Here is a 24,019-nt window from a genome sequence, read left to right as displayed (position 1 = left end):
TCACACTTCGGCAGGACAGTGAATTTTTTTTTTTTCGCCAACCTCAGTAGATGACCACTGTTAAAAAAAAAATAAGCCTTCAGATAATTTCATTTTCTCTCTGTCATTACTTTGTCATAGAATTCCAACAGGTTTATTAGAAAACATTTGTCATCTGAATCCATGCTGGTTTTTGTTTATAAATTCCTTCTGTCTAAGTGTTGTACGACTGTCCTGGTCATCTGCACGACCTCTACTCGAACACCACCTGCCCCCCCCCCCCCCCCCTTTTTTTTTTCAAGTGCTGCCTTTGTTTGCATAAAATATCTGGAGAAAACCTTTTCAGAGCAATTTAAACTTCACATTTAATTTGACAGATGAATAAAGAGGAATGAAGTGCTCTGGTGGCAGTTTTTAGAACTAATTTTGGAGGAACTCATTCTTTATGTAATGAATGCAGCAGTAGCAAGCAAGTAGAAAATAACTCAGACTAACAACAGTACACCTGTCTCTGAAGCCTACGTGTTTTGCATAGACTTTTAATGTTGGTGTCCTAGAAAATTTTTGGTTAAGTCTAATTTTCTATAATTTTTAATCCTTTTATACTGTACAACCTTCTGAAAACTCTTTAAAGAGGTTTAAATTTATTTTGGATATATCTTTGCCTTAGTGTCTCATTGGTGCCCAGTTGGATAATATCTTGTAATGTTAATGTACAGCATGCAAAATTTTTTTTCGTACTATTTTGTTTTTTTATTTTGTTTAATGTCTTAAATTTTTCCAATTTGGCTTGAAGCATAAAACACACTCCTTTGCAAAACAAGGTACTGTGTTGCAGTCCTTCAGTAATTACTTTGAGTCAGTTATTGAGATCTTATTCTGTAGTTAATGAAGCCAAAATTATTAATTATGCCCTTCATTTATTCAGACTTCCTACAGTAAATACATTCACCCCTCGCTATAAGCTAAGGGTGAAAATATTTTGAGGTAAATAATGTGTGTACTGTATATGCATCTTTTAGACCTAGATCTATTGCTCACTTAACCCTTTCAGGGTCCGTCCCGTAGATCTACGGCCTTACGTTCAGGGTCCAAACCGTAGATCTACGCCATGAGCTCAGCTCACTCTGATAAACTGTGAGTGGTACATTTGGACCTAGATATGAGAGAATATATCTATGTGGTATGTGTGCACCACATAAAACAAATCCTGCAGCACACTGTGTATAATGAGAAAAAAAACTGAGACCATGATATTCGATTAAAACAGCGAATTTGCAGTGATTTTTCGTATATTTTTTATAGTTGTATTTGCAATTTCTTGGTCTCATTTGATAGAATGGAAGACATATTACAGAAATAGAGATGATTTTGATTGGTTTTAGCACTGGGAATGGCTTGAAACTCAGCTCCAAGTAGCAGAAATGTTAAATTTTTGCCGATGTTCAGGAGTAAACAAGCGACCTTACACGTCTAATACACGCCAGCTGGTGGGTCTAATATGCATTCACAAATGTGATGATGATATTTATACAATTATTACAATATTGCATAACAGTAAATCTTCTATTTTTTGGTTTGAATAAAAGTTCAGTATGTGAATAAAAAATCAAAATGGAATTTATTTGTAAAGCCTCAAAACGTAACTAATGAGCAGAGGAAATGTTAGTTTAGTGCCAGGAATGCCTACATTGTTTATTCTGGATCCTATTTTGAAATTGGAATATTTTGAACTTTGTGTTAAATTGGCCAATTTGCCAATTTCCGATCACTTTATTTTGTAGTTGAAACAGTTGACTTGGCGATTTCTTGTGCTCAGTTGATAGAATAGAAGTAATACTAGTGAATTAGCTAAGAATTTGGTCGACTGGAATAATGTAATTGGCCTGAAATGGGAGTCAAAGTCGGCAAAATCGCCAGTTCGTAAATATCGCTGACACATCAAAATTCACGTGAGCATAATTTCATCAGTTTTCCATCAAATTTCGTACTTTTTGTTTTATTACTTTCACAAAAAGATTCTCTACCATTTCATAAGAAAAAATAACAATTTCTTTTTTTTTTTGGAAAATTCTTGGATACTGGGGCACCACTTCAGATTTTGGCCTTGGACGCTGAAGGGGTTAATATCTGATATTGTAAACGTGTTATTAGGCTTTTATATGCATTTGAAAGTGAAGAAAAGGCTGTTTCCCTTTACAGCGATTTCAGCAGTAGCCTGGAACCTAAGCTGCTATATAAGTGAGGCCTGCCTCTACTTGGTTCCTGAAGTCTCACCAAAGTTTGATCTAAGAATATTGATTTTTCTTTTAGCTTTGCTTTAAATTTTTTAAATGACAAATTAAAACCAAACACTTAGTAAACAAATATTTTTAGGAAATACAAAAACTTGAAAAAAAATGCCTCTGTAATTATCCCAAGAGATTTTTGGAATGTAATAATTGGGAAGAGGGGAGAAATACACACATTTACATGTTTTAAACAGTATTCTCTGAATACATTTTCTTCAGTACACCATTTTCTTTTTCTGAAAGTTATTTGATATCCTACAAGGTCACTTTCATGTTTTGTTTGTATAGCAACAGCATGTCCTTTGTTGTAAACCTCATTCATGCATTACTGTATCCCTTTTTTTTGTTTGTTTGTTTTGTTTTGTTTTATCCTGTGAAAATGTCTGTCAGTAGTGAATGAGCTGCCTTTATTCAGTGGTGTCATGAGTTTCACAGCCTTTGATAACTGGAAGATCCTCGTATTGGTAATTAGCCTTTGCTTCACACTGCATGTTATAAATGAAAAAGCATAAACTTTTGTTTTTACTTCAAAGCATAAAAGTTTCTTATACAAATCGTACCCTCTCTAAGGAAAGGAAGGCAACTGTGTCCTGTCAGGTCATTCTTTGTAAAGAGTAAGGCTTGTGTCTATGATTATTTCTCTGGTATATAAAATTCTGTAATATAAAAGTGTAATAAATACCACTCAATAATACAACGGAACCTACATGAAGAAAACATGATGAAAGATAAGAGGAGTAATACGTGTCGGTTGCTGAATATGTAGCTTCCTGGATGCTTCTGCTACATTGAGAGATATCTAGTGGAAGCCTTTTAAGATTGATTTTAAATTTGCACCATATATATAACTGAGAAAAAAAAAGATGGGTTGGGATGTTGTGGTTTGGAGAGTCATTTAAATTCTGATATCAGTACACTTGTATGAATGATAGTGAGTGTGCTTCTAAGTCTTAGGTCACCCTGCTTTGATACTGTGATTTTTAAAAAGCAGGGTATCCATCTGGCGGGAATTTTTACGACATTATTGGAGGTCTCATTCTTAAGTAGTGAAGCAAAATGAATTGGTACATCCTAACCAGATTTACTATGGCTATTCCTTGAAACTATTTGATGTATTGGCTAGTACCCCTCTTAATTTTGCTGGTCCAAATTTTTTCTTTATATATTTAACCAGTTTTCTATAGTAAAATGAGAGTCCCATAAGTGGGTGATGCATTCCCTAGCACCCAAGATATTGAGGATATTCTTCAAATTCCCTCTTTTGTGCCCAAGATGCTTTATTTAAATCTTGAGTACAGATCCATTTCTACAGCATTGTACATAATTATGAGGGTTTATGGGTTCGGCTAAAAGAATATTTTAATGGCTTATTCATTTTTGAAGTCTTCACTATGGATATCAAATCATCGTTACTGAGTTTGGGTTATTAATGGGATTCATCTGCATATGCCTTCAGTTGCCGTGTAGTGTTGTAACATGGGAAGCCATGTATTTACTGACTACTTGAATTGGTAACACTGCAGACTGCCTCGCTCACGGCTGTGTAGATAACAGTGTGTGCAGTCACCAGCAAATGTTTGTGAAGTTTTGTCTACCATCATGGATAGTCGTACAGAGCTTAAAGCATAAAGCTCCCAAAGACCATACAGCAAAAGTGAATGAGAAGTAGATAGGATAGTTGGATCAGTGTGCTTGTTGGTTAAACTTTCATGCACAGATTAATACCAGGTAATACATGTATAAGCAGTTCAGATGTGTTATGGTATGTGATTGGTAAGGATTGATTATAATGTGTTATAGTGTAGCAGTGACTTAATTACTACTACTAGTAACACGCTTCAGTGACACACTTCTTCAGTCGTGAAAAATCTAAATGTCTCCCATACTCATTTGGTAACAAATAAAGTTGGAGAAAACCCAAAATGTGGTAAGAGTTACAGTACTACCAAGGACACAAGACAAAATCATATGAGTGAGGGCCAGTGTTGGGAGGGGGGGTGATTTAACGAGGGCGATTGTACTTGCGTCTGTCAGCAGATACACTGCATTACCTCGTCTCTCGTATGTGTCGTAATGAACTTCGTACTGTCAATTATTGTTGTTTGTAAATTATGACGATTGGCATGGCAAGATTACCCAAGTATGTGGTATGTCTGATTCCTCCCTGATCCAGATAATGCTTGTAAATTTTCCCCTCCCATTTACTACTTACTAAAGACACTTGTAGCAGTAGCTCTCGACAGCTACTACTGCATACACCAGACAGCAAGAATCAAAGGCAGAGATGGTATGTACTGCATATGTAAGCATACAGTACAGTTTGTGAGCAAGAAACGTGTAACACTAGGAATCTTTGACGAAACTTCACCTGTGCTACAGTCTCTTATCACTCAAATACAGAGATCTACACCCCAGGAGACATCAGCCTTGATGGAGGAATAAGCAGTCTTTTAATCTAATTAAGAAGCTTATGGTCAGTGGTTTATGTGAGGTGCTCTCAAAAAGTTCATGGACTCTATTTTGCATGCTTCCCTGGTGAAATGTGGAAGTTATGCAGATTGTGCTGGCAGTACATAAGTGAAGTAGCATGGCAAATTTTAGTGTGGTAGGTCATTCTGTTTAGTTGACATGGGCATTTTCTGTATTAGTGTGTTGCAATTTTTTATGCAGCCATATGGGATCTTTAAAAGAACAGCATGTGTGTGAAATTCTGTTTCAAGCTTGATAAAATTGCTAGTAAAACACTCAGTGTTTGACCAAGTACTGTATTTGGTGAAGAAGCAATGGGTCAGACAGTGTTCTGAATGGACAAATGTCAGTTGAAGATAATGAATGCTCTGGTTGTCTATCAATGTCAGAGATGCCAACACTGAAAAAAGGAGGAAGGCTATTTACAAAGATTGTTGTCAGAGTATTCAGGACATTGCAAGGGCTGTGGAATTTCTTACGCATCGTGTTAGCAGCTGCAAAGTTTGTTACTCTTTTGCCGACTCTAGACCAGAAAGACCTGTTTTCTAGCCAAAAACATGATTGTCGTCCCCCACCCTCCCTACTCTCCAGATGATGATTGTTGTTTCTTTTGGTGTTTTTCTTTTAACAAAAATTTCAGTGATACAAGGCAGTGGTATTTTAGCATTGTGAAGGAGATTCAAGCAGAATTGCAGGCCCTGTTAAACACTGTTAGAAAAGAAAGTTTCAAAAATGTTTTAAAGTGGCAGAGGTACTGTGATCAGTGTATAGCCTCTCAAAGAGAGTATTTAGAAAAGAGATTGTCTTCAACTAGGTGATTAGGTAAGCCTTTTTTTATTTCATCCAGGAACTTTATGATAGAACCTATGATATATTGGAACGTGAGGCATAGCAACTTGGAGGTAAGGTCACAGGTAAGCCGAGTCTACCAGTGATAGGAAATCCCGCTAAACCAGTGTTACCAAGATAACATATTGTTGCAGTATCAGACAAGTATCACATTGTTGGTATTATATACCATATAATATAAAATTTAGTTAAACCATACTAATGATTAACAACTCAGTCTTTACCTCATGGCTGACTGAGACAACCTGTGCTTTGCTACTGTATATATCCTGAATACTTTACAGTATGTTAAAACACCATTCTAGATATAGGAAAATAGCTGCCAACCATTTTCTGTTTCTGAAAACAGTTTCGTAATTTTCATGTAATGGTGCATTACAGCACTAAGGAACTACTGTATATATATGTACAGGTATATAGTATACTGTATTATATACACTGGATTCCACATATGATACAGATTCTATTCCTGATAAGTTTCTTAGATTTAATTTCTTGATTCATTCAACAGTAATAGCTTTTGATATTTTACACCTTAGTTTTTTGCTTGTCGATCTAGAAATGCACGAAGAAGGTTGATATGGGTTACTAGGTGTAATTAGATGTGATGAGGTTCCATACACAAGAAAAAATTCAGTATGATGAAAAGATTATATACAACTTTTTTCTTTCTTTAAATTCTGGTTGCTGGTGCATGTTGTTCTAGAAATGTGTAGAGGATTTCTGTCCTACTGGACTGGAGTGGATGGCTGTGGTTCTTGCGGTGTGGATGACCATCTCTACGCATGTGCACCAGCTTCAAGCATATCTATCATGTCTTTATTTTTTTAAATAGGCATAGTTTCCCACTTTGTGGCACCTCCTGCATCTCGAATATTCCTCTTAGGTTTTCAGTGATGTTTGGTATGGAATGGCATCGGGAAATTTGGGTGGCTGTTTACACCGAGGAGTGAGGTTAGGCCTTTCTCCTAAGCTTAATGGCTTTACCCTAGGCAAGTACTGGATTTTGTACAAACAGAAGATTTAGGCTTCATTTCCCAAAATTTTATGTCACGATCGCATGATCACTTTCTTCGAAGTTTGAACTTTGGTATTTTAATCAGGATTTATTGAAAACACTATCTGTGAGTGCACAAAGTGTGAGTATCTACTGTATGTTGTATGACAAGTAAGTTCAGTATTCCTGTATAGTTTTTCTTGTACGTAATGTCCACTGGGTTTATTTTCTTAGTTTTATAGAGCATTAAAACAATGTAAATACAAGTAGGTAAGTAAAAAAATTATAACATGTTACCTCTGTGTGATGTTGCATTGCTTCAAGCTTAGTGGTCCCAGGTAACAACTTCGTGCATAATACTAAAATGCGTATATATTTCTAATAAAATTATTGTATTTGTATTTTTTTGTCATATTAGATATGTTTGAAGGTGTGATACTTCAAACACTTGGTATATAAATACATGATACTGGACTCTTCTGTGAATATCATGTGTCTTTGCACTTTCCAAGTGAGTTATTGGGCAAACTATATCTTTTCTGGCCGTTTTGATTTTGTTGCAAAAGTAGGCTCAGAAAAATGCTTACCAGTCTGTCTTGATGGTACTCTGCTCTTGTGATGGGTTGGGGCTGCTGGTATCGTTGAAATTGATTTCTACAGTGTTTACAGTTTCATGCCTCTCATTAAAAAGATGGAAAAACAGTTGCTTCTGATACGATTCACAGATCCAACTTTCATGCCAGATTTGTCAGTCTGATTTATCATTTCAATTTATACAATAGAGGTATATATACAGCTATGAGAATTGTTGTAAATTGACTGGTCACACAGTAACCTACGTTCTTGGGGAACAGTTTTCTTAGATAATTTTTTTCTCCTGTGCATGTTGCTATGGTAAGGCATTAAGTTTTCTTTTATATATATATATATATATATATATATATATATATATATATATATATATATATATATATATATATATATATATATATATATGTATATATATATATATATATATATATATATATATATATATATATATATATATATATATATATATATATATATATATATATATATAATTTTTTTTTTTTCAGCAAGTAAGGGTTCTCTGGTACAGTATTATGGGGCAGAGTTGCATTTGTCAAGTTTGGGGGGATATTCTCCTTTGGGTCACCCAGTTTTAAGATGGGTCATTTCTCGCCAAGGCCAGGTGACCTATACAAGGAAACTCATCCACCATGAATGTCTTACAGAGGTGCTAGTGAAACTAATGCCTTTTCCCCAGATATCCTGTACAGTGATATTAGGGAGAGTTTAATAAGTCTCAGGTTGCCAAATGGTGCTGGTCATTGTTAAATCATCAGCTTCATCAAACATCCAGTCTTGATCCCATTTTGTGTATTTAAATTCATTGGTGACAGTTTAATCCACAGTAAAATATATGGTAAGTTTGAGCAGGCAAAATTATAGCTTGTGAGTATTAGGCACTTACCCTGCAACCCATCCTTAATTCTAAGTTTATTTATCAAATACTTTTTTCAGCAAATTTCTCTATTTACATTGTTAGGTTTGATTGTTGTCTGTTAATAAAAATTAATCAGTTATAAAGTACAACAGCAATAAATGAAACATTTTGGCTGGGATCCATTGAGTGCACTCTATTATACTCAGGTATTCACTGTTTAAGACATGTAAACAATCACCCATCCAACTGTCTTAGCCACAGTAAAATGCTGACTTTGATTACGAGGATGGGCCACATCCTGGGCACATTAGGTATGTCTTGATTACTCTTAGTGTGTTCCAGGATTATGCATGATAATTGCTCATGACAGAAACAGAGGCCTTGAAAACACTTTAATTTGATAAACAATTCAGGGAAAAATGTTTTGAAAAGATTTTCCTGTGGCAACAAGCTCAAAGTACAGCCTCTCCTCACTTAACGACGGAGTTCCGTTCCTAAGACCACATTGTTAAACAAATTCATCGCTAAGTGAAGAGCATACTGTAATGGTAGTGGGTTTGTGTCAGCCATCTTTGATATTGTTTTAATGTCACCTTTGCACCATTTATAACATTTCTGGTATATTTTTAAATGTTTATACAATAGTGTACTCTATATTGATATAAACAGAATAGAGGAAATCAGCTTTAATATACATTATTTAGGTATAAAACTGGTCATAGAGCCCGTCCTAAGTCAGAGGCGTCAGTAAACGAGTATGTCGCTAAGTGAGGAGAGGCTGTAGTTTGATGAACTTAAATTATTGCTAATAATGTCATAGCATGTTCAAGTCTAAAGGCTGAACATTAGTAATTATATGCTGTAAGGAAATAGCATATTTATGCTTCTTTCATACGAATATAACAAAAGTTATCTTAATCGTAGTTTAGCATTCAGCATCTACTATGTACTTCCTAATTATTTATTCTTCATTTTCTAATACTGGCTTCTACATCTACACTCTGACTACTGCACAGAGGGGTCCCCAAATAATGAACGAGTTGCATTCTTGATGTTCAAACTTTTGGATGAGTTGTTTTTAGCTTGAAATCTGACTTTTGCATAGAAAACATTTGTGCAAAAGATAATCGTATACCAAGTTCTTATCTGTGTGTCAGCATTCATTAAATAATTAGGGTGTCTTCGCTTGCAAGTTGGGAGACCCTATACTTGTGATTATTTCTCATTTGCTGTTATATACCATACGTCCTTTTATATTGTCAGAGGCGTCGCTAGGGTTGGTGTCACCTGGGGCGGAATCTTTGGTGTAGCCCGGGGTGACATCTTTGGTGTCACCCCCATGAAATCCAAGGGCGGGGGGATGGGGTAGTAAACCCCAGTTACATCACTGCTGCATGACCAGTGACTAATGTTTGGCAATGAGAACGTTTGAAGGCCATAAACCGAACTTTATTAATGATAAAATAAATAATCGTAGTAATATTGAGGAAACGTAAATACCACTTGGAGTACAGGCAACAGTTCCTACATTTATTCATCTTCAACAATTAAAAAAAAAAAACTTGAAAAATAAAGAAAAACGCTAGTTCCAATTTGACCTTGAGTACAGGTAACATCTCAAAGAATCTGATATTACATTTCCTTACCTTCAGTCCTGCAAAATCATCTATCACATCATCAAAATCAACGATTTTCCCTATATAGGCCTGTTTGTACTATGCGATCCTATAATAGGCTATATAGAAACGAAGGATTTTTGTCTTAGGTTGCTGCAGCATGGTTTTGGTCATTAGTGTTACCTACTTTAGAGGCTCTATGGTGTCACCCCCTAAATGGTGTCACCCGGGGCGCCCCCATCCCCTTATGATGCCTCTGTATATTGTTCATTCTGATGGCTTAGTTTTAAGTTTTATCAGTTTCATTTAAGGAAACCTAATTATGTTTTGCTAAGAGTAAGATCATGCATTTATAAAATATTCTAATGAATATTTTTAATTAACTTGTGGACTTAGATTCATATATGATATTTGGGTAGTTTTAGTGACTTACTTAGCAGGTAATGTTACTATGTTGTATATATATATATTTATTTTTTTACAGGCATGAAGCAGCAGCCAAACCCTGGTGGGTCATTCAACTCTGGAATGGATTGGCAAATGCAGGTTCTTATCACAACTTTTATTTATTTGTTAATGTATAATGCGTGTGAATGAATGTTAGTGTGTGTATGTGCATGAGAGTGAGAGAGAGTGGGAGTGTGAACGAGAGTGTGAAAGTGGAAGTGAGAGAGTGGGAATGTGAATGAGTGTGAGAGTGGGAGTGAGAGAGTGGAAATGTGAGGGTGGGAGTGGGAGAGAGAGTGGGAGTGTGAGAGAGAGTGGGAGTGTGAGAGAGAGAGTGGGTGTGTGAGAGAGAGAGTGGATGTGTGAGAGAGATTGGGAGTGTGTGAGAGGGGGAGTGTGTGAGAGAGGGAGAAAGAGAGTGGGAGTGTATGAAAGAGTGGGAATGTGAGAGAGGGAGAAAGAGTTGGAGTGTGAGTGTGTGTGTGAGAGAGAGAGTGTGTGAGAGTGAGTGAGTGTGTGAGAGAGAGAGAGAGGGGGGGGGAGAGGCAGTGAATGAATGATATTTTTTTGCACGCATGTACAAAAATTGTGGTTGCAGGGGTCAAGTCTCCACTGCTGGTCCTGCCTTTCGGTTGGCTTGTTTCTTCTGGCTGCACAAGCCCTGTCATACTATTATTAAAACTATGTATGGATTCCACCTCTGTCACTTTAAGTCTAGGTAATTCTACTTTCTAAGGCTAAAGTAGGTATATTATAACATACCTGTGACTTGCCTCCCCCCCCCCCTTTTTTTTTTTTTTTTTTTACTTCCAGCTGTTCTCACATGTAACTGAGACCCATCAGTTCCTCTTCGGTATTTTGTACTATGTTGTAATTATATCACTTTCGGTTCTTTGTCTTTAACTGTTGTTAAGTTTAGCTCCTCCAGCCTTGAAGGTGTACTACAAAACTTGTTCTGGGACTAATTTTGTTGCAATCCTTTTCACTTTATACATGCATTCATCAGATGTGGGTTCCATACTGGTGCTGCATACTCCAAGATGGGCCTAACATCTGCCATGTATAGGGTCATGTTTGATTTTTTTTTAACAACTAATATCTATTTTCTTGTATTCGTGAAGTTAAATTAAGTGCCCAATAAATTATACTTCACTTGCACCATTGCACTTAATAATTGTAGATAAGGCAGCTAAAAGTCTAAATGCTGCAGATATAAATCTGCTTTGTTTTAAAACTAGTTTTTGTTTCATATTTCAAACATAAATTCATGTATAAATTTTCACTTTGTATTCTTTTGAAAAATTTTAACATTCAGAACTGCCTTAACTGATATCAAATTTTATGATAAATCAGCATTTTTTTTTTTTTTCTGTTTTGCTTTGATTAGCGTCCAGACGGTCACGACCAGCCGAGTAGGGAACGTAATCTAAGAGGAGGTAGAGAAGAGAACCGTGGACCTCCTTCAGCATTTGACCAAAGGCCAGACTGGGCACCAAGAAATACTGGAAATGAAGAAAGAGATCGGTCACCATTAAGATCATCAGCAGTGTCCAGGTGCAGTATTATCGCATCATGGTGACAGTGAAAATGTTTTCGTGTTTGTCAGGTCACCCTACCTTGGCTGGAGTGTCAAAAAATGAACTAGCTGTTCTGTTATCTCCATGATGATTTAGTAGAAATAATCTTAGTAATTTAGGAAGAATACTGTATTTAATTTATCCTCTAGTAAAATAATCATAAATTTATAAGTAGTATATAGGAAAATAATTTTCATGTTTTATAATATTACTTTCAATCTTTAAGTAATAAGTAACACAGAAAACAGATAAAGAATGTTAAGGAAGCTAAAGTATTCAAAATCAAGCCAAGTACACCTATTTTTATGATGGTTATTTCATAAAAACAAAAGTACTTAGAAAATTAACCAAAAATGCCACAAATAAGGTATTTTTTCAATATTCTTTAACATTTTTGGTATTTGGTGTACTGATGGTGTGAGCAAGGTAACATAACAGGATTTGGGAACATTGGTTAGCTGAATTTTAGTCCTGGAGGTGGGGAATGTAGTGGTTGCACTTCAAGGATGGGTGGACATGTAATTCAGAGGATCGTGTGAATTATGATCTCCGTGTGTGTCTGGCAAGACTACCGTTAAATATGTGATAATGAATGTATTGAGTGCTTGTTTATCCTGTCATGTTAAACAATATCAAACCTTCCATGCAGAACAGACCTCTAGAGGATGAAAAGAACTGAGCTGGTTCTTTCCATTCCCTATTGGCTCATTTGTCATTAGTTTGATCCCTTGTTTGTGATTGTCATGGAAGCCTTGTATATTTTGTGAACACGTTAGACATTACATACAAAGAAAACAGCAAATTTTTTCTCATGCACATCTTCATTTTAGGTTGGCAATAGGCACAGGCCCTACTAGTGGAACACCTGAGCCTGCTCCCCAACCTGTGCCGTCAGAACCAGAGGTAGTTGGGGATGTTGTTACCATTGATGACCTTGTGTCTACTCCTGGACGTTTTATGCGCCCTCCAAAAATTGCCATTATCCTTCGTGGACCTCCTGGTTCTGGCAAGACTACCATGGCTAAGATGATCAAGGTTTGTACTGTTGGTGTTGGTGAATATTTGTGGCATGTTAACAAGTAGAAAAATAAACGTTAACCTAAGTGGTTGATATTTTTATGTAGTAAATAGGCATGTAACATGCCAGAGCGAATTTAATAGTTAAAAATAACTAAAAAGAGATGGTTCACACTTTAAGGGTATGAATCTACAATAGAATTTTACATAAACGTGTAAGTGGTGAAAATGTAAATGTGGGAATACCTGGTAGCATAAAGCATCAGGAGAATGAGGGGGCAGTTGGGTATCATCTGAGTATGAGGAGGGTAACTTCAGTTCCATAGAACAAAAGCCCTTTAGTATCAAGATACCACCTATGAAGGTCCATTAAGACAATTGTGCCTACAAAACTTTAATGTTGACAATTTGTAAATGATGTTATGGAGAGATTGTAAGAGAATCTGCAGATGTTGGAAGAGGAGTTAGGATTGTGACACAAGATTTGGAAATTGGAGACAGTGCATAAATCTGGAACAAGATGAGCTGTATAGTCCTTGTGGCTTAGCACTTCTTTTTGATTATAATAATAATGGAACAAGATGAATGTGGTGTAGGGAGTTTGAGTAATAGTTTGTTTTTTAGTGAATTAATAATCAGGGTGACTTCAGTGGGCTCAGTTGGAACAAGATCGAGGGATGTTGGGAAGTTTCCATCTAAGTAATCACTTTCTCGATTATTAGTGCTTGGAATTTTGATAAGGAAGAAAGATAAAAATTAGGTTTTCAGAGGTAGAGGCTTGAATATTCATTAGGTATTTGTTCTTAATTGTAGGTCTGTATGTGGAATTTGACATTGTTGAAGTATTAGGTAATACTTGTTATGAGACTAGAAAATACTAGAGTTTTGAAGGTAGATATATTGTTGTGTTGAACTGTACCTCTTGGATCTAATTACATTGACAAGGTTGGCAAATTAAGAAATAAAAATGAAATGTATAAAGCTTAACTTTTCTGTCCTGATGTTTAGGATCGAGAGGTGGAGAATGGAGGAAGCCCCCCACGCATCCTTAGTCTTGATGATTACTTTATGGTGGAGACTGAGAAGATGACTCTTGATAAGGATACTGGGAGAAGAGTTAAAACAAAGGTATAAATTGTTATTTGTGAGTGAATTTTTATGTTGTAGTTAGACTAAAGTTGGTTTACAAAATATGAAAATTACATTTAATTTTTGGAAAAATGGTAACAGACCAGAATTTTAAATAGTGCATATTGCTCGTCATTGCATTTTTAAATATTTATCTTAGCATTTTATATGTAGGTTGTTAAGAAATTAAAAAAAAATTCAAGCCTATTCACATGTCATGTGATTAGCAGTTTTTGTTTGGCACTGTTATGAACATTGTAGTAAAAGTGGCGAAATCACATTTTGGATAGCTTATGTAAACCCTATTCATTTATAAGTCATTTTAGAAATGCCAAATTTGAAGTGGTTATGTACATCCTCATAATTTTTGGCTCCATGTTTACTGTAACTTTTTTTTCTTCTGAACTTGTATTACTTTGTACATTCTTCATATGTATATTTTTTCCTCTGCTGTCATTTTAGACAGTGTAACATAGTTTGAATTTAAATAATGAGGATAATTCATGATAATATTGACATGCCTTAGATTATGGAGTACGAGTATGAAGCAGAACTAGAAGACAGTTACCGTGCATCTCTTGTGAAGTCATTTAAGAAGCAAGTGGATGATGGCTTCTTCCCTTTCATCATTGTGGATTGTGTCAATAACAAAGTGAATCATTTCACCGAGATTGCTTCCCATGCTAAAAAGCAAGGTTTTGAGGTAAGTAGAGGGGAGAAGTAAAGGTAATTTTGAGTGCTAGGGGCTTGAGCACCCATCAGGCTTGTGTGTGTTATATCAGAGTGGAGATAAGTGAGTTTTCTGGTTGACATGTTGTTGTAGAGTGAGCAGCATAACATTAATGAAGAGATTCAGAAAAACTGGTTAGCTGAAGGTATAAAGTATGGTGCCTACACTCTGAATGAAGAATGGAGATGATGTACTGTGGAGGGTGTTTAGAAGTTGTGTTACCCTTAGAGGGTAAACAAATGTTCAGGGGCAAACAGATTGGCCTTAATCAGAATGTTACCCTTAAAGGGTAAACAATTATTCAGGGGCAAACAGATTGGCCTTAATCAGAAAATTATTAAAACAAAACCCAAGCTAGGGCCACGCTCCCTTGTACACTAAAAAAGATAAAAAAAAAAAAAAAACTGGCGGCCAATACAGTGGTTGATAAACCCTAGGTTTGGTCGTCAAGGAAGGTTAAACTTTGTTCTAAGAAATTAAACATTTTTTAACAATCTGTGATGATGAAAGTGATACTTTTTAGGGTCACCCTACCTAATTGGGAAATGGTCATTTTTTTTTTTTTTTTAACGAGTCGGCAGTCTCCCACTGAGGCAGGGTGACCCAAAAAAGAAATAAAATCCCCAAAAATAAAATACTTTCATCATCATTCAACACTTTTACCTCACTCACACATAATCACTATTTTTGCAGAGGTGCTCAGAACACAACAGTTTAGAAGCATATACGTATAAAGATACACAACATATCCCTCCAAACTGCTAATATCCCAAAACCCCTCCTTTAGAGTGCAGGCATTGTACTTCCCATTTCCAGGACTCAAGTCCGGCTATATAAAAATAACCGGTTTCCCTGAATCCCTTCACTAAATATTACCCTGCTCACACTCCAACAGATAGTCAGGTCCCAAATACCATTCGTCTCCATTCACTCCTATCGAACACGCTCATGCACGCCTGCTGGAAGTCCAAGCCCCTCGTCCACAAAACCTCCCTTACCCCTTCCAACCTTTTCGAGGACGACCCCTACCCCGCCTTCCTTCCTACAGATTTAAATGCTCTCCATGTCATTCTACTTTGATCCATTCTCTCTAAATGACCAAACCACTTCAACAACCCCTCTTCAGCCCTCTGACTAATACTTTTATTAACTCCACACCTTCTCCTAATTTCCACACTCCGAATTTTCTGCATAATATTTACACCACACATTGCCCTTAGACAGGACATCTCCACTGCCTCCAACCGCCTCCTCGCTGCTGCATTCACAACCCAAGCTTCACACCCATATAAGAGTGTTGGTACTACTATACTTTCATACATTCCCTTCTTTGCCTCCATGGTAACGTTTTTTGACTCCGCATATACCTCAACGCACCACTCACCTTTTTTCCCTCATCAATTCTGTGATTAACCTCATCCTTCATAAATCCATCCGCCAACACGTCAACTCCCAAGTATCTGAAAACATTCACTTCTTCCATACTCCTCCTCCCCAATTTGATATCCAATTTTTTCTTTATCTAAATCATTTGATACTCTCATCACCTTACTCTTTTCTATGTTCACTTTCATCTACCTTTACACACACTCCCAAACTCATCCACTAACCTTTGCAATTTTTTTTTAGAATCTCTCATAAGCACAGTATCATCAGTAAAAAGTAACTGTGTCAATTCCCATTTTGTATTTGATTCCCCATAATTTAATCCCACCCCTCTCCCAAACACCCTAGCACTTACTTCTTTTACAACCCCATCTATAAATATATTAAACAACCATGGTGACATTACACATCCCTGTCTAAGACCTACTTTTACCGGGAAGTAGTCTCCCTCTCTTCTACACACCCTAACCTGAGCCTCGCTATCCTCATAAAAACTCTTTACAGCATTTAGTAACTTACCACCTATTCCATATACTTGCAACATCTGCCACATTGCTCCCCTATCCACTCTATCATATGCCTTTTCTAAAGCCATAAATGCAATAAAAACTTCCCTACCTTTATCTAAATACTGTTCACATATATGCTTCAATGTAAACACTTGATCTACACATCCCCTACCCACTCTGAAACCTCCTTGCTCATCCGCAATCCTACATTCTGTCTTACCTCTAATTCTTTCAATAATAATCCTACCGTACACTTTTCCTGGTATACTCAATAAACTTATTCCTCTATAATTTTACAATTTCTTCTGTCCTCCTTCCCTTTATATAAAGGGACTATACATGCTCTGTGCCAATCCCTAGGTACCTTCCCCTCTTTCATACATTTATTAAACAAAAGTACCAACCACTCCAACACTACATCCCCCCCCCCCTGCTTTTAACATTTCTGTCATGATCCCATCAGTTCCAGCTGCTTTACCCCTTTTCATTCTATGTAATGCCTCATGTACCTCCCCCACACTTACATTCTGCTCTTTTTCACTCCTAAAAGATGGTATACCTCCCTGGCCAGTGCACGAAATTACCGCCTCCCTTTCTTCCTCAACATTTAAAAGTTCCTCAAAATATTCTTGCCATCTACCTAATACCTCCCTCTCCCCATCTACTAACTCCCCTACTCTGTTTTTAACTGACAAATCCATACGTTCCCTAGGCTTTCTTAGCTTGTTTAACTCGCTCCAAAAATTTTTTTATTTTCATTAAAATTTCTTGACAGTGCCTCTCCCACTCTATCATCTGCTCTACTTTTGCACTCTCTCACCACTCTCTTCACCTTTCTTTTACTCTCCATATACTCTGCTCTTCTTATAACACTTCTGCTTTGTAAAAACCTCTCATAAGCTAACTTTTTCTCTTTTATCACACCCTTTACTTCATCATTCCACCGATCACTCCTCTTTCCTCCTGCCCCCACCCTCCTATAACCACAAACTTCTGCCCCACATTCTAATACTGCATTTTTAAAACTCATCCAACCCTCTTCAACCCCCTCACTTCTGATCTTTGCACTAGCCCACCTTTCTGCCAATAGTTGCTTATATCTCACCCGAACTTCCTCCTCCCTTAGTTTATACACTTTCACTTCCCTCTTACTTGTTGTTGCCACCTTCCTCTTGTCCCATCTACCTCTTACTCTAACTGTAGCTACAACTAAATAATGATCCGATATATCAGTTGCCCCTCTATAAACATGTACATCCTGGAGCCTACCCATCAACCTTTTATCCACCAATACATAATCTAACAAACTACTTTCATTACGTGCTACATCATACCTTGTATATTTATTTATCCTCTTTGGTAATAAGTAATATGTATTACTTATTACCAAATCTCTTTCTACACATAGCTCAATTAAAGGCTCCCCATTTACATTTACCCCTGGCACCCCAAATTTACCTACTTCTCCCTCCACAACATTTTTACCCACTTTAGCATTGAAATCCCCAACCAGAAGTACTCTCACACTTGGTTCAAAACTCCCCACGCATTCACTCAACATTTCCCAAAATCTCTCCCTCTCCTCTACACTTCTCTCTTCTTCAGGTGCATATACACTTACTATAACCCACTTTTCACATCCAACCCTTATTTTACTCCACATAATCCTTGAATTAATACATTTATAGTCCCTCTTTTCCTGCCATATCTCATCCTTCAACATTATTGCTACTCCTTCTTTAGCTCTAACTCTATTTGAAACCCCTGACCTAATCCCATTTATTCCTCTCCACTGAAACTCTCCCACCCCCTTCAGCTTTGTTTCACTTAAAGCTAGGACATCCAGCTTCTTATCATTCATAACATCCACAATCATCTCTTATCATTTGCACAACATCCACGCACATTCAGACTTCCCACTTTGACAATTTTCTTCTTATTCTTTTTAGTAATCTTTACAGGAAAAGGGGTTACTAGCCCATTGTTCCCGGCATTTTAGTTGACTTTTACAACACGCATGGCTTACGGAGGAAAGATTCTTATTCCATTTCCCCATGGATATAAAAGGAAAAGCAATAAGACCAAGAACTATTAAGATAAAATCAAAGAAAACTCAGATGAATGTGTATAAATAAATGTGTATATGTATGTGTAGTGTGACCTAAGTGTAAGTAGAAGTAGCAAGATATACCTGTAATCTTGCATATTTATGAGACAGACAAAAGACACCAGCAATCCTACCATCATGTAAAACAATTACAGGCTTTTGTTTTACATTCACTTGGCAGGATGGTAGTACCTCCCTGGGTGGTTGCTGTCTACCAACCTACTATTATTATTATTATTATTATTATTATTATTATTATTATTATTACTATTGTTATTATTAGCAGTAGTAGAAATGTTTGATTCTTCGTTGTGTTCAAGAGTAAACGCATGGTGTCACCGTCCAATACCTGTCCGAATAGCCATTCCAATATGCAGTCATGAATGGGTTGACCTTATTTATACTGTAGTTTAATAGCAGATAATGAACAAACAAAACATTCGCCACACAGTGGTGGGAGGGTTGGCTGCCAGTTGCGGGGGTCGGAGGGAGGGTAGTAGGGACTCGCAGTGGTTGAGGAAGTGGTGGAGGCAGTGGTATTTAATAACATACATGTTATTAAAGCATAACATGTATGTATTTAGTACAGTTTACGACATTTTCATGTGTTTTGTGATTGTTCATGGTTCAACAAGTTAAGGAAGCAGTATTGTATTATATTTCCCTACAATATATTGGACTTCCAGCAAGCGTGCGTGAGCGTGTTAGATAGGAGTGAATGGAGACGAATGGTACTTGGGACCTGACGATCTGTTGGAGTGTGAGCAGGGTAATATTTAGTGAAGGGATTCAGGGAAACCGGTTATTTTCATATAGTCAGACTTGAGTCCTGGAAATGGGAAGTACAATGCCTGCACTTTAAAGGAGGGGTTTGGGATATTGGCAGTTTGGAGGGATATGTTGTGTATCTTTATATGTATATGCTTCTAAACTGTTGTATTCTGAGCACCTCTGCAAACACAGTGATTATGTGTGAGTGTGGTGAAAGTGTTGAATGATGATGAAAGCATTTTCTTTTTGGGGATTTTCTTTCTTTTTTGGATCACCCTACCTCGGTGGGAGACGGCCGACTTGTTGAAAAAAAAAAAATATTGGGGCACCAAACATTCGCGATTTTTCAACATTCGTGAGGCTCTTGATCCCCTAACCCTCGCGAATATTGAGGGAAACCTGTATATATATACGGCTGAATCAGTCAAAGGGTTCATTTAAATTAGGAAAATTGACTCTGGAAATGAGCAAATCCAATTGCGAGCAAGGTCACTGAACTGATTAAACTCACAAGTATAAGTTCCACTGTATTACAATATTGCAGTAGTCTGCATAACAGTAAATCTTCTATTTTTATGTGCAAATAAAAATTCGAAAATGGAAAGCAAGAGTAATATAAGAGGGGCCTGGAGAAGTAACTAATGAACAGAGAAAATTTATTTTAATGCCAGGAATGTCTGCATTGTTTCTTCTGGACCCTATTTTGAAATTTGTGTGAAATTGGCCAAATTGCTAATTGGCTAGTTGAAATCGGTAAATGGACGGTTACTTGTACTCAACAGAATAGAAGGAATGCTAGTGAAATAACTATGAGTTTGGTAGGCTGCAACAATGGAATGGACCAAAAATAGGGTGTAAAGTGGGTGGTATCGCCTTTGGGTTAAGTGTATTCTAACCCAACCACTGTGTAATATGGCAAAATCACTAATCTGGTGCCCTACAGGTTCTGATGATGCCAGATTAGTGGTGGCCAACCTGTACAAGACTTAAGAAATCGTAATGACACGATTGCAAATGTTGACGGCAGTGAAGGGACTTGAGCTAGAGTTCGTCACGGCCACGCTAGCTGGAGATTCGTCTGTAAAAACTTGCATTTGTGGTCACAGAGGTGCCTGTGCTAACTTTCCTATGGTGTAGAAATATACCTAGTTGGATGAATCTTATTGTGGCTAGCTGGTCTAGTGGCTAGCGCGACGGGCTGGAGTTTTGAGACTCTATGACCGCGGGTTCAATCCCGGCCGGGGGTATGGTTTAACCTGTACAAGCATATGTATACACACCCCTATGGGTTGTTTTCTAATTTCTTACTAGTTCTTGATCTTGTTTATTTCCTCTTATCTCCAAGGGAAGCATAACAGAATTGTTCCTCCGTAAGCCATGCATGTCATAAGAGGTGACTAAAATGCCAGGAACAAGGGGCTAGTAACCCTTTCTCCTCTATACATTACTAAAGTTAACACGAGAAACTTTTGTGTGTCTTTTTTGGGCCAACCTTCTTCAGTGGGATACAGCTGGTTTATTGAAAGAAGAAAAGAAGTGTTTTTGGGTCACCTTTTTTACATGGAAGATGGTTGGTGTGTTAAAAACAAGTTTATTCCCAATTCAAAATACAGTACTCTGGTACAGAATAGCCCCAGAGACTGGGAATTGCTTCATTTCAAGAATGATAAAGATGTGTAACAAGTGAGGCATTGTAATAAAAGTAGCTTGACTGTATATTAGTTTAAACAGTAGAATTATGAAAGTAATTGATGAGTGCTGAAAAGGTAAAGAGCCCAGTTCAAAAACTATATAGATCTTAACTTTTTTCCTTCTTTCCCCATGTGTATGTAAACATCCTTTAGAATACATTTTTCCTTTAATTCCCTCACTGTTGTCATCATAATTAATTTTTATATGTAAATAAAAGTAACCCAAAAGATACACGAAAGTCAAAAATTTAACTTTATACAGTAATGGATATCAAAAATTTGGGGCAAAATCAGCTGTGTCAGTTGATTAAGAAACACCGAGCCAAGTTTGTTGGTTACAGAATTTTCAGTTAGTTAAGATATATTGGGGGGTTTCCTGTATTTATTTATGGATGGTAATGTAGAAAAACTCTCAGAACTGGCCACAGATATATAAAGTCATTTTGAGGCACAAAAAAAATAAATGAATTATTTTTTCAGGTGTATATTGGAGAGTTAGAGGTGGACCAGACTGTGTGCCTTCACCGCAATACCCACAATCATCCTAAGGAGCACATAGAGCGTATTATAGCATCCTGGGAGCGTACCCCGGCCAGCTACACCAGAGTTGACTTGACACCATTGGCCCAGGATGCTGCTATTAATGAGGTATTAGTGCTTTCTGCTTTAGTACTCTATATTGATTATGAGGAAGAGCATTTGTTAAATGCAGCTGTTTACTGTGGCAATGATTGTGATAATTTTTTGAATTTTTATTGATAATGAAAATTTTACTTGTAATAGTTAAACAAATTAAAGCTAAACAATAGAAGAATTTATAGTCGATTATTTAATAAAGTGCAAAGGAAAGCAGCAGTAATTTATCAGTATATAGGAACTTTTAAATGTTGAGGAAGAAAGGGAGGCGGTAATTTCATGCACTGGTCAGGGAGGTATACCATCTTTTAGGAGTGAAAAAGAGCAGAATGTAAGTGTGGTGGAGGTACGTGAGGCATTACGTAGAATGAAAGGAGGTAAAGCAGCTGGAACTGATGGGATCATGACAGAAATGTTAAAAGCAGGGGGGGATATAGTGTTGGAGTGGTTAGTACTTTTGTTTAATAAATGTATGAAAGAGGGGAAGGTACCTAGGGATTGGCAGAGAGCATGTATAGTCCCTTTATATAAAGGGAAAGGGGACAAAAGAGATTGTAAAAATTATAGAGGAATAAGTTTACTGAGTATACCAGGAAAAGTATACGGTAGGGTTATAATTGAAAGAATTAGAGGTAAGACAGAATGTAGGATTGCGGACGAGCAAGGAGGCTTCAGAGTGGGTAGGGGATGTGTAGATCAAGTGTTTACATTGAAGCATATATGTGAACAGTATTTAGATAAGGGTAGGGAAGTTTTTATTGCATTTATGGATTTAGAAAAGGCATATGATAGAGTGGATAAAGGAGCAATGTGGCAGATGTTGCAAGTATATGGAATAGGTGGTAAGTTACTAAATGCTGTAAAGAGCTTTTATGAGGATAGTGAGGCTCAAGTTAGGGTATGTAGAAGAGAGGGAGACTACTTCCCGGTAAAAGTAGGTCTTAGACAGGGATGTGTAATGTCACCATGGTTGTTTAATATATTTATAGATGGGGTTGTAAAAGAAGTAAATGCTAAGGTGTTCGGGAGAGGGGTGGGATTAAATTATGGGGAATCAAATTCAAAATGGGAACTGACACAGTTACTTTTTGCTGATGATACTGTGCTTATGGGAGATTCTAAAGAAAAATTGCAAAGGTTAGTGGATGAGTTTGAGAATGTGTGTAAAGGTAGAAAGTTGAAAGTGAACATAGAAAAGAGTAAGGTGATGAGGGTATCAAATGATTTAGATAAAGAAAAATTGGATATCAAATTGGGGAGGAGGAGTATGGAAGAAGTGAATGTTTTCAGATACTTGGGAGTTGACGTGTCGGCGGATGGGTTTATGAAGGATGAGGTTAATCATAGAATTGATGAGGGAAAAAAGGTGAGTGGTGCGTTGAGGTATATGTGGAGTCAAAAAACGTTATCTATGGAGGCAAAGAAGGGAATGTATGAAAGTATAGTAGTACCAACACTCTTATATGGATGTGAAGCTTGGGTGGTAAATGCAGCAGCGAGGAGACGGTTGGAGGCAGTGGAGATGTCCTGTCTAAGGGCAATGTGTGGTGTAAATATGCAGAAAATTCGGAGTGTGGAAATTAGGAGAAGGTGTGGAGTTAATAAAAGCATTAGTCAGAGGGCAGAAGAGGGGTTGTTGAGGTGGTTTGGTCATTTAGAGAGAATGGATCAAAGTAGAATGACATGGAAAGCATATAAATCTATAGGGGAAGGAAGGAGGGGTAGGGATCGTCCTCGAAAGGGTTGGAAAGAGGGGGTAAAGGAGGTTTTGTGGGCAAGGGGCTTGGACTTCCAGCAAGTGTGCATGAGCGTGTTAGATAGGAGTGAATGGAGACGAATGATACTTGGGACCTGACGATCTGTTGGAGTGTGAGCAGGGTAATATTTAGTGAAGCGATTCAGGGAAACCGGTTATTTTCATATAGTCGGACTTGAGTCCTGGAAATGGGAAGTACAATGCCTGCACTTTAAAGGAGGGGTTTGGGATATTGGCAGTTTGGAGGGATATGTTGTTTATCTTTATATGTATATGCTTCTAAACTGTTGTATTCTGAGCACCTCTGCAAAAGCAGTGATAATGTGTGAGTGTGGTGAAAGTGTTGAATGATGATGAAAGTATTTTCTTTTTGGGGATTTTCTTTCTTTTTTGGGTCACCCTGCCTCGGTGGGAGACGGCCGACTTGTTGAAAAAAAAAAAATAGGTACATAGCTCAAGGCTTAAACATCCAGCTGCAATGAACATGTGTTGTTAAGCATTTGAGCAAGGTAACATCTGTGAAGAGATTCAGGGAACACAGCTGGACTTGAATTTTGTAGGTGGGAAGTACTGTGTTGACATTTTGAAGGATAGT

The 24,019-nt window shown here is 37.1% G+C and overlaps 1 protein-coding gene across 8 annotated transcripts in view; it reads left to right on the top strand.

The window, feature by feature from the left end:
- The window catches only part of LOC128686925 (hornerin), a 121,795-nt gene that overhangs the window by 57,200 nt on the left and 40,576 nt on the right, over window positions 1-24,019 (top strand). For all 8 annotated transcript variants that reach the window (XM_070082598.1, XM_053774207.2, XM_053774210.2 and 5 more), the window contains 6 exons: window positions 10,154-10,215; window positions 11,504-11,670; window positions 12,524-12,728; window positions 13,719-13,838; window positions 14,365-14,541; window positions 21,513-21,680. In XM_070082598.1, the coding sequence (XP_069938699.1) occupies window positions 10,154-10,215; window positions 11,504-11,670; window positions 12,524-12,728; window positions 13,719-13,838; window positions 14,365-14,541; window positions 21,513-21,680 (899 nt within the window). The remainder of the gene's footprint in view (window positions 1-10,153; window positions 10,216-11,503; window positions 11,671-12,523; window positions 12,729-13,718; window positions 13,839-14,364; window positions 14,542-21,512; window positions 21,681-24,019) is intronic.

This window comes from Cherax quadricarinatus, chromosome 7 (genome assembly GCF_038502225.1).
Source record: "Cherax quadricarinatus isolate ZL_2023a chromosome 7, ASM3850222v1, whole genome shotgun sequence".
NCBI classification, from domain to species: Eukaryota; Metazoa; Arthropoda; class Malacostraca; order Decapoda; family Parastacidae; genus Cherax; species Cherax quadricarinatus.
This window is presented reverse-complemented; position numbering and strand designations above follow the sequence as displayed.